This window comes from Fukomys damarensis, unplaced genomic scaffold, assembly GCF_012274545.1.
Source record: "Fukomys damarensis isolate Sample0158 unplaced genomic scaffold, DMR_v1.0_HiC HiC_scaffold_37, whole genome shotgun sequence".
Taxonomy (NCBI): Eukaryota; Metazoa; Chordata; class Mammalia; order Rodentia; family Bathyergidae; genus Fukomys; species Fukomys damarensis.
Genome location: NW_022900949.1, coordinates 8,384,907 through 8,393,786, shown reverse-complemented (window position 1 = coordinate 8,393,786; position 8,880 = coordinate 8,384,907). Strand labels below are relative to the sequence as shown.

The window sequence follows — 8,880 nt, the reverse complement described above, 5'->3', positions numbered from 1 at the left end:
CCCTCCACCTGGTCTTCGATCTCCACTTGGCCCTGGGGGCAGGGCCGGCAGCTCAGCACCCACCCCCGGCCCCGCCCAGGCTGCTTCCCCTAGATTGGGCGCAGCCCTCTCCCTGGCCTAACCCAGACCCTGCCAGCTGTCGCAGGGGTGCTGCTGGCCCTGCTCTGCTGCCTGGCTCCCGGGCGACTGCTCTGGCCCTCAGTCTGCTGGCCCTGAGGTGGGCAGAAAGCACGATCTGACAGTGCCCAGGTACGCGTGGTGGGGCCCGAGCCGAGGCCTGGTCAGCCCATCACAGTGCACTGTCCCCTCTGGGCAGGGGTGGCTCCCTCCCAAATCCAACCCCCTGAAGAGGCGTGGCCTTAGGAGGGGCTGGCGTCACGACGGGTCGATGCCGGTAAGGGGCCCGATGCAGGACTGTCCACTTTTGCCCTCACGTCCCTTTTCGCACGCGAGCGTTCCACCCCTCCAGGGGCAGCAGCAAGGCACCTTCCTGGCAGGGAGGCTCAGCCTTTCGTACGCGCCCGTCCTCCGGAACTGGGAGACACTTCCATTCCCAAGGGACCGGAGCTGTGGTACCTCGGTACCCAGTGGGAACGGAGGGAGACGGTCACCACCACCACTGCTGCCGCCCTTACCACTGTCACTACCACAATAATCACCTGCGTTTCTGTTACCACAACTCCAGCCACTGTCCCTGTCCAGCCCAGCTCAGGACTTGCTGAGGGCCCGGCGGGTACCGCTGTGTTCCCCTGCCTCTGCACCTCAGCCTCCCGCAGGGCCATGTGCCCAGGCGCAGGTGGCCGGGACATTCACCTGCGTCCCCACGGCCCAGCTCAGAGCTGAGCAGCAAAGCAAGGTGCCTGCTTGGTTCTAAAGGCCACCTCACTAATGTCACCCTGGCCAGGACTGTCCTGCAGGGGAACCCACAGCCCAGCCCACCAGAGCAACCGAGGGGGGAAGTTACCATTTGGTTCTTCAGGGCTCCTTCGAATCGGAGCCCCCGCTGACAGGAGCCCCGGCCGTCGATCACAACCACGGCATAGCCCAGGGACGCCAGTGTGTTCAGCCGCAGGTACTTGATGCCTTTGAAGGAGTTATTCACGAGCTGCACCTGCGGGGGCCGGCGGTGAGCGCCTACCCGAGACCCCAGACGGAAGAGGGCGGGGAGGGGACAGGCGCACCCACCTGGGGGCCCCCGTACACAAACAGCACGGTGGGGTGCTTCTTCCCTGGCTGCAGCGTGTGCGGCCTGTAGATCATGCCGTACAGCCGCACATCTGACCGCGTGTGGAAGTGGAAGATCTCAGGGGGCACATAGTCCGGGGGGCAGCCTGCGGGAGGGGTGTCTGTGACTTCCGGGCAGAGGTGCTGGGCTGCCAGCAGGCTCCACGGCCCACCCGAGCCTCAGAGGGGGACCCAAAGTGCCCCTCTTCCTCTGGGCTTCCCGATTAGAGTTGGGGCGTGAGGAGAAAGATCCTGGACCCAGACAGCTTGTCCCCTCGGGGCTCCCTTGCACTCCTCCGCACCCCAAGGAGAATGACGCAGCGTGCTGGGACCCCGACCTCGCTGGCCCCCGCAGGGGTGACCCACGCCTGGACCATGACAGACAGCTCATTGTACAGCTGCTGTTCACTGAGTTCATTCGTTCTTTTCCTCTCCCCTTCATGTTTTTGTGGTACTGAATATTGAACCTAGGGGCTTTGCACTGAGCTCCATAACCGGCCCTTTTCACGTTTTGTTTTGAGACAGGGTCTTATTGTATTGCCAAGTTGCTGAGGCTGGCTTGGAATTCCCCCACCTCAGCTTCCCAAAACACTGGGATGACAGGTGTGCACTTCTAACTGATTGTAGCAAAGTGACACTGGTTGTCCGATCTCAGTGGCAGGGCTGAGGTTTTTCCTGGTGTTCTTTTCTTTTCTTTTTCCGGTACTGGGGATCGAACTCAGGACCTTGCACTTGTGAGGCAGGCGCTGTGTCACTGAGCTAAATCCTCACTCAGCCCTGAGATACATTTCTATAGGTGAAGCGGGCAGGTCATTTCAGAGCAAAAGTAATAGCAACACAGATTCGGGTCGGCAGCTTATGGGAAGGCGCCAGACTGAGTGTCAGTGTCACTGCTGGGGGCAAACACGATTCCGCGGCCACCTTGCCCTGCTGTGCCACTCCTGGCCAGGCACCTCCTAGCCTGGTGTAGGCCGAGAGCTTTGCAAACCGCCCTGGGTCACCCAGGGTGCTCATACCCTGCCAGGGCCCTGCCCTCAGGCGCCAAGGCCAAGTGCTGGGCCTCCTCTGTTTACCTGAAGCGTGGCTTTACCCTCTGTCATCTATTTCGTTTTGAGACGCTGTAGCCCGGGACTTCGCCGCCACGCCCAGCTAACTAGAGGCTGTCTGTGCCTCCCAGCGCGGCCTCCAGGGCCAGGAGGAAGACAGTAGAGACGCAGGCGGCCGGGGTGCTGGCGCATGGCTCCCAGGGTCCCACTGCCCGCCCACCCGTCGTGGCCGCTCCCTGGCTGGCTGGGATCTCGGGCTCCTGCTACTCACTGGCCGCCTCCATCATGCTGACCCAGAAGCGCGGCTGCTTGTGCAGGGGGTCGTCGTCGGGGCCGCTGAGCTTGTACACGTGCACGCAGGGCGGGCTGCTCACGCTGCTGTAGTGGCTGATGAACATGTCGCAGCTCTGCGGGCGGAGGGCGGCGCTCACACGGGACTCCGCCACCACACCGCGCCCTGTCCCCTCCCCCTACGGGACTCCGCCACCACACTGCGCCCTGTCCCCTCCCACGCAACACCTCTCCCCGCCTCCAGACGGACGTTGTCAGCGGCCGCCAGGATGGGGAGGCCCAGCAGGCGGCTCTGCCCCTCCCTGGGGGTGGGGACGCGGGCGGTGCCCACCTGGCTCATGGAGCAGCTGTGGGAGAAGCCGGGCGTGGTGAGGCGCACGATCTCGCCGGCTGTCTCGTAGCTGACCACGTAGAGGTGGTGCTCCAGCGGCGTGTCCTTCGTCCCTTGGAAGTACACCAGCTTGGTCTCCTCGTTGACCCAGATCTGTGGGAGATGGGGCTCCTGTGACCGGCACCAGGCCCAGCCTCTGCCCTGTGGCCCCGCCTGTGGTCAGGGGACCTGCTTGTCCCGTCAGACCCTGTGTCCCCTGGCAGGGCCGGAATCACAAAGCAGGAGCCAGACAGTCCCTTGGGGCCGTGAGGACGGAGTCTAGGACCCTCCCTCCACCCCGGGCCCACTCAGCCGGTCCCTCGGGCCCCACAGAGACCCAGCACAACTCTGCGGCGCTTAGATCAGGACGGTCCCGAAAGGACACACCGCTGCTGAGGGCGCATTCACTTTGACGAACCCCCCAAAAGACCCCAGAGTCCCACAGGATTGAGGAGCCCCTCCTGCCCTGACTGTGCCCAGACCAAAGAGGCTGGTGGGAGTGGCTGGACCCTGGAGTCACCAGAGCCCTTGAGAGATGGGAAGGAGCCAGGCATAGGCAGCTTCCCGGGTGGGGTGTTGGGGTGGCTTTTCTGTGGGGCAGAGGTGGAGATAGGAACAGTCACTGGAGGTCTGGGATGCACCAGAGCTCTGCAGGCAAAACATCTCGCAAAGGGGACAGCCTTCACTCAGCCGGGCACGCATGGTGGTGCGCACCTATAATTGCAGCACTGAAGGAGGCTGAGGCAGGAGGGTCACAGTCAAGTCCTAGCTGGGCAACTTAGCGAGAGCTTGTCTCACAATGAAGAATAAAAAAGGCTGGAGGATTAAGTCAGTGCAAAGGCCCTGGGCTCAACCCCTAATACTGTAAACAACACTAACAACACCACCAACAACAAAGGGACACAGCTCCACAAAATAGGCTGCTGGGAGCTGCTACTAAGGAATTGACCTGAGAAGCTGAGCAGCCTCTGAAACACAGGGATGAAAATGCGAGGGAGGGATGGGGAAGGTGCACGCTTGGTGGGAGGGAGGGAGGGACCCGGCACTCTGGCCTGCGGAACACCTCTAGAAAATGTGGGATTTTAGCCAGGTGCGGTAGACATACTTGTAATCCCAGCACTTGAGAGGCTGAGGCAGGAGGATCTCTTGAGTTCCAGGCCAGTTTGGGCTACATAGTGAGTTCAAGGCCAGCCTGAACTACATAGTGAGACCCTGTCTGTGACAAAAAAAAAAGTGACTTTTGTATAACTGAACCTCATGAAGGCACTGTGGTGTCTTTCTCAGACGCCCTGGCAGTGTGTGTGGAGAGAGAGGCCAGACCTCCCCTCTGCAGCTGCAGCTTTTGTTGGAAAACCTGCAGGGCTGGGGTGGGGCCGGCCGTGGAAGATGCTGCCTGACACTCAGTTCCTGGAAGGCTCCAGTGTCCCGACTGCCTGCTCTTGTGGGGAGAGATGGGTCTGGGGAGTGAAAGGGGGCGACCTGAACCCCCAGGCGGCACTGGGACCCGCTCAGCCTTCACACCGGGCTGGGGTTTCAACTGCTGCTTCTTACTGGAGCCCCAGGTGCTCAACAGGAGGTGGGGGGGAGGGGGAGAGGAGAAGTCGGGGGCAGAGGCAGGCAGACAGACAGACAGAAGGAGACAGGGAAAGAGGGAGGGGCAGGGGAGGGGCGGTGCCGTACCTTGGAGCCGTGCCTGGCCAGGACCTCCCATTCCCCGCTGGTCAGCGCCATCTCCTCCTTGATGGGGCATTTGAATTCATCTGGAAGGACAGAAGGAAAAGAGGTGGAGGGAGGCAAGAGGAGGAGGGGAATAAAGGCCTGGAGGCCACACTGCATCCTACGGGCGGAGCCAGTTCCTGCTTCGGGGATGCCAGGCCCAGCAATTTCCAAGAAAAAACAGGAAGCAGGGTTCTTGTGGGGATTTCCTAAATTCAGAACTCTCTGGAGGCCAAAGGAGATTAAGTCTGCTGCTGTGACAAGGGGCCACCCGCCGGCCTGGTGGGTTTCTGTGGACCCAGACTCTGACGGAACGGAAGTGAGGCTTGGCCGAGTTGTGAGGAACCTTTACTGGGGCCTGGGACCTGGGTACAGCTCTCGGGCCAGCCGGTCTCTGAGAGGCTGCGTCTCCTTCTGAGGAGAAGCTCTGGTGTTGGTGTGTGTGGCGCTGGCCGAGCCATCCCAGCATCCGAAGGCCAGAGTGCCGCCGAGTTCAGGGACGCTCTGCCCAGAGGCGGCTCACTCTGACGGCTGTGCCAACCCTGAGGGCCGGCTACGATCACGGCTCTCATCTCACAGGGCCCTCAGCAGCCTGGGACACAGCCCGCTCCTGATGCCCCTCTCCCCACTTCCGGATGCCGCCCACACTGTCCCCATCCGCTGGGCAGCCGGCTGCCTCTGAACTGTGGGGCTCTGGGCCCAGGGAGCCCTGGTGATGTCTGGGACATCTGCGGCGGTCACAGCGGGGAGCTCCTGGCATGGACGCTGCTCAGCACCCGCAGTGCCCAGGAGGCCCTGTCCCGACTCTGTGGGGCCCTGGCCGGTGCCCACACCACAGCCATGCAGGCTGCACCCCGTGCCGAGGCGGATGCCCTCTGGGGGTGAAGCGCACATATTCCCCGGGCCTCTGCTCTGCTCCCAGAGTCCTGGGGCCGTTGATGGTTCCCACACCCCTCTACCACGGAGTACCCCGATTCTACACGTCCAAGAGCCAACCCTGGGGTTCCTTCTCTCTCTTAATGGCCCCGGAGGGTGCTTGTTCCGGTCTGTGCCCCAGAACCTCCTGGGTACTCACGCCGCCTCTCCCCGCAGATTCAGCACCGATTCCCCTGGCAGACGGCACATGCACGGGGACACCCCAGGCCCACTGCCGAGCTGCTCACCTCTCCTCACCCCTCTGCCTGAGTGCCACACAGAAGCCAGAGGAGAGATTTCAAACCCATGAAAGACTGATGACTTCTGCTTCCCTAAGGGCCAAAGCCCAGGTCCTCCCTGCAGCCCACAGGGCTCCCTGCATGACCTCCCATCCCTTCCCCGCCTCCTCTCCACCCTTCACTCCCTCTGCCTCACCCACACAGGATCCTTGCTGTTCCTACACCAAACTGGCTCCATTCTGCCCCAGGGCCTTTGCACAGCTGTGCCTCAGGCCTCCCATCGCTTCTCCTGGTGGTTTCCCTGCAACTCTCTACCCAGAGTCCTCCTGATGCTTGCTCTGAAAAAAGCTGTGGGCTCTCTGACACTCCCACTCCCTCCTCATCCCTCAATCCAGGACAGTATCTGTTCCCAGAGCATCGCCCGTCTCCTCCGCTAGAACCTTCCATAAGGTCACGGTAATGCTGGGCTCTTTTGCCACTCCAACCTTGGTGTCCAGAGCAGGAGTCAGGAGCCCAGGAGTCACTCTCTGCAGCTGTGCGTGACACAGCTTTCTGCTCTCACCACTTTCTTCTGCCTTGGAACACAAAGCAGCTGGGGTAGCTGTAGACGAGCACAGTCCTGTGCCGATATGGCACTGTGTGGGATGGTGGTAGCAGGGCTGTGATTTGCAGAGCCCTGGTTGTGCAAAGGGCCTGGGGCACAGTAGGTGCTCAGGAGATCCCACTGATGGATCCATACTGCATTGGTTCTGGTGAGCCCCACACCTCTCAGTGGGCTCTCACCTTCCCCAGGGCTGAGGGGCTCCGTCCAGTCATAGCCGCTGGGTCTCAGGAGGGCAGTGACTTTGTACAGGTGGCAGAAGCCAGTCTTACATTCATTCGCCCGGAGGAAGCAGAACTCCTCAGACCCCTCGGGCTGGGGGAAGGGGTAGAAGATGTCGTGGACCTGGGTGGCAGCAGAGGAGGAGGAGGAGGGTCAGGAGGGGACACCCAGCCTGTCAGCCACTGGCGCCCTGTCCCTCAGGGACCTGGACACCCCCCCGCCCGCTTACGTTGATCCAGACGCTGGTGACCTCCTCGTATACCACGTGCGGCTGGGCGCTCTTGGGGACAGCCCTGGCAAAGGCCAGCCGCTGCGCCTCGCTCTCAGGGGCTGGGATGAACAGGGCTGGGGGCAGGAGCACGAGCTGGAGCCGCTGCTGTGGCCGGTCCAGGAACATGGCCCAGGCACTGGGGACACAGGCAACGTCACCCTCACCGAGGGCTCTGGAAACTGTGTCCCACACGGGCAGGGCCTGGGTGGCTGCACCAAACATGGTGTTTTCCTTCTCCACAACTCTCCAGCCCGTGGGAACTCATTTTTAGGGTACTGGGGGTGGAACCCTGGGCTTCCACATTGAGCTATATCACTAAATTGTCCAGAATGAGCTTGAACTTGCAATCCTCCTGCCTCAGCCTCCCAGAATATTGAGATGACAGTCATAATGCCACTGCACTTAGCTGAGCAGAAACATTTTAACTTGTTTATCTTGAGAGCCAGGTCAGTAGTGTAAGTAGAAAAGCACTCCTCCACACAGATGGTGAGCAACAGAGAGAGAAAAAGAAGCACCAGAGAGGCCCGAGTCCCAGACAGGGCCTGTGGTGCCAAGCCTGGAAAGGGGCGAGAGAACCCCAGCTACGTAAGCACCACATTTTCAGGAAGCCAGAGCCACGGAGGACACGTTTTTGGCTCTTTGATCCACATGGCAGCTTTCACAGTGACTCAGCTCTGCCCCTGTACTATGAATGTACCACAGGCCGTCAGGGCACAAGTGTGCAGGGCTGGTACCCTCAGTCTTCATGGTGGGGCAGGAAGGTGTGAACTTCCTGTGCTCCATGTGTGATGGAATCTTCTTCAGAGCCCCCGCGTACCCCACCTCTGTCATCCAGGATCGTCAAAGCAATCAGCTGGGCATGGTGGTGTGCCCATCATCCCAGCACTGGGGAGGCTGAGACAGGAGGGTCACTCTGAGCTTAAGGCCAGCCTGTGTCACACAGCGAGGGCCTGTCTCAAAATCAACCCCCTCAAAAGACACATAAAAGCTACTCTGAGTTTCAGGCCTGTATGAGCAAAGGTGAGGGCTGGGCATGGAGCTGCGGTTGGGCCCTGGAACAAGGTGTTTCCTGTCTCTTACAGCCTGGGGCCTGAAGCCATCTGCAATCACCCTTGCAGGTTTGAACCCCAGTTTGGGAAACATGACAAAAATGTCCTGGGCTGAGGTGCGCGGAGCACTGTGAGTTTGAGGCTGGTGCGGTGTCTTGTCCTGGGCCTGGCTGAGCGTGGGCGACCCGAGAAAGTGGACAGGCAGGGAGCAGAGCCATCCTCAGGGGCTGAAGGCACAGAGCAGGCGGGCGCAGCACGGGTAGGCACTCTGTCCCCAGGCCCCGCGAGGGTCCCCGGGGCACTCACTACTTGCCGTCGCGCGTCCAGCCGGCCCTGGCGACATACTCCACCCTGGGGAAGAGCTTGTGGAAGGGCCACACCAGCTCCTTCTCGCAGGAGGACACGATCTGTGGGGAGACAGAACTGTTACACGCCGCTGCCCACGCCAGCACGCCGCTGAATGGCCCTCGCAGCTCAACATGGAGACGCGGAGGGAGATGCGGCCCTGGGACCTCGGAGGCCACCTGCCCCGGAAGCGTGGCCGCTGAAGCGTCCTGGGTTGAGATGAGGTCATGTGGGCAGGGTGGACCCAAGTCAGGCAGCCGATACCCTTCTAAGGGGGAGCTGGGGACCCAGGCAGCACAGGAGATGGGCAGCGGAGACAGAGCCGGGCCATCTACAGCCTGAGGAGGCCCTGGGGAAACCTCAGCCGACCCGGACACCTGGACCTTGGGCCTCCAGCCTCCGGGACTGTGAGGCAAGATGGGAGTGACCTTGTCTGCAGCACTTGGCTACAGTGGCCCTAGTGGACTGTGACAGTCACTCCGCAGGAGTCAAAGAGTACAACAGAGGACGGGGGATTTAGTTCAGTGGCTCCCGCCGCCTGCCTTGCATGCACAAGGACCCCAGTTTGATCCCCAGTACCAAAAAAAAAAA

The 8,880-nt window shown here is 61.3% G+C and overlaps 1 protein-coding gene across 1 annotated transcript in view; it reads right to left on the bottom strand.

Moving 5' to 3' along the window:
• The window catches only part of Dpp9 (dipeptidyl peptidase 9), a 31,586-nt gene that overhangs the window by 4,441 nt on the left and 18,265 nt on the right, over positions 1 to 8,880 (bottom strand). The window contains exons 11-19 of the mRNA XM_033759557.1: positions 8,251 to 8,351; positions 6,854 to 7,031; positions 6,585 to 6,747; positions 4,612 to 4,691; positions 2,893 to 3,045; positions 2,542 to 2,677; positions 1,186 to 1,331; positions 965 to 1,111; positions 1 to 32 (exon numbers count right to left, since the gene is read on the bottom strand). The exon at positions 1 to 32 is cut by the window's left edge and continues 11 nt beyond it. Coding sequence (XP_033615448.1) covers positions 1 to 32; positions 965 to 1,111; positions 1,186 to 1,331; positions 2,542 to 2,677; positions 2,893 to 3,045; positions 4,612 to 4,691; positions 6,585 to 6,747; positions 6,854 to 7,031; positions 8,251 to 8,351 — 1,136 coding nt within the window. The remainder of the gene's footprint in view (positions 33 to 964; positions 1,112 to 1,185; positions 1,332 to 2,541; positions 2,678 to 2,892; positions 3,046 to 4,611; positions 4,692 to 6,584; positions 6,748 to 6,853; positions 7,032 to 8,250; positions 8,352 to 8,880) is intronic.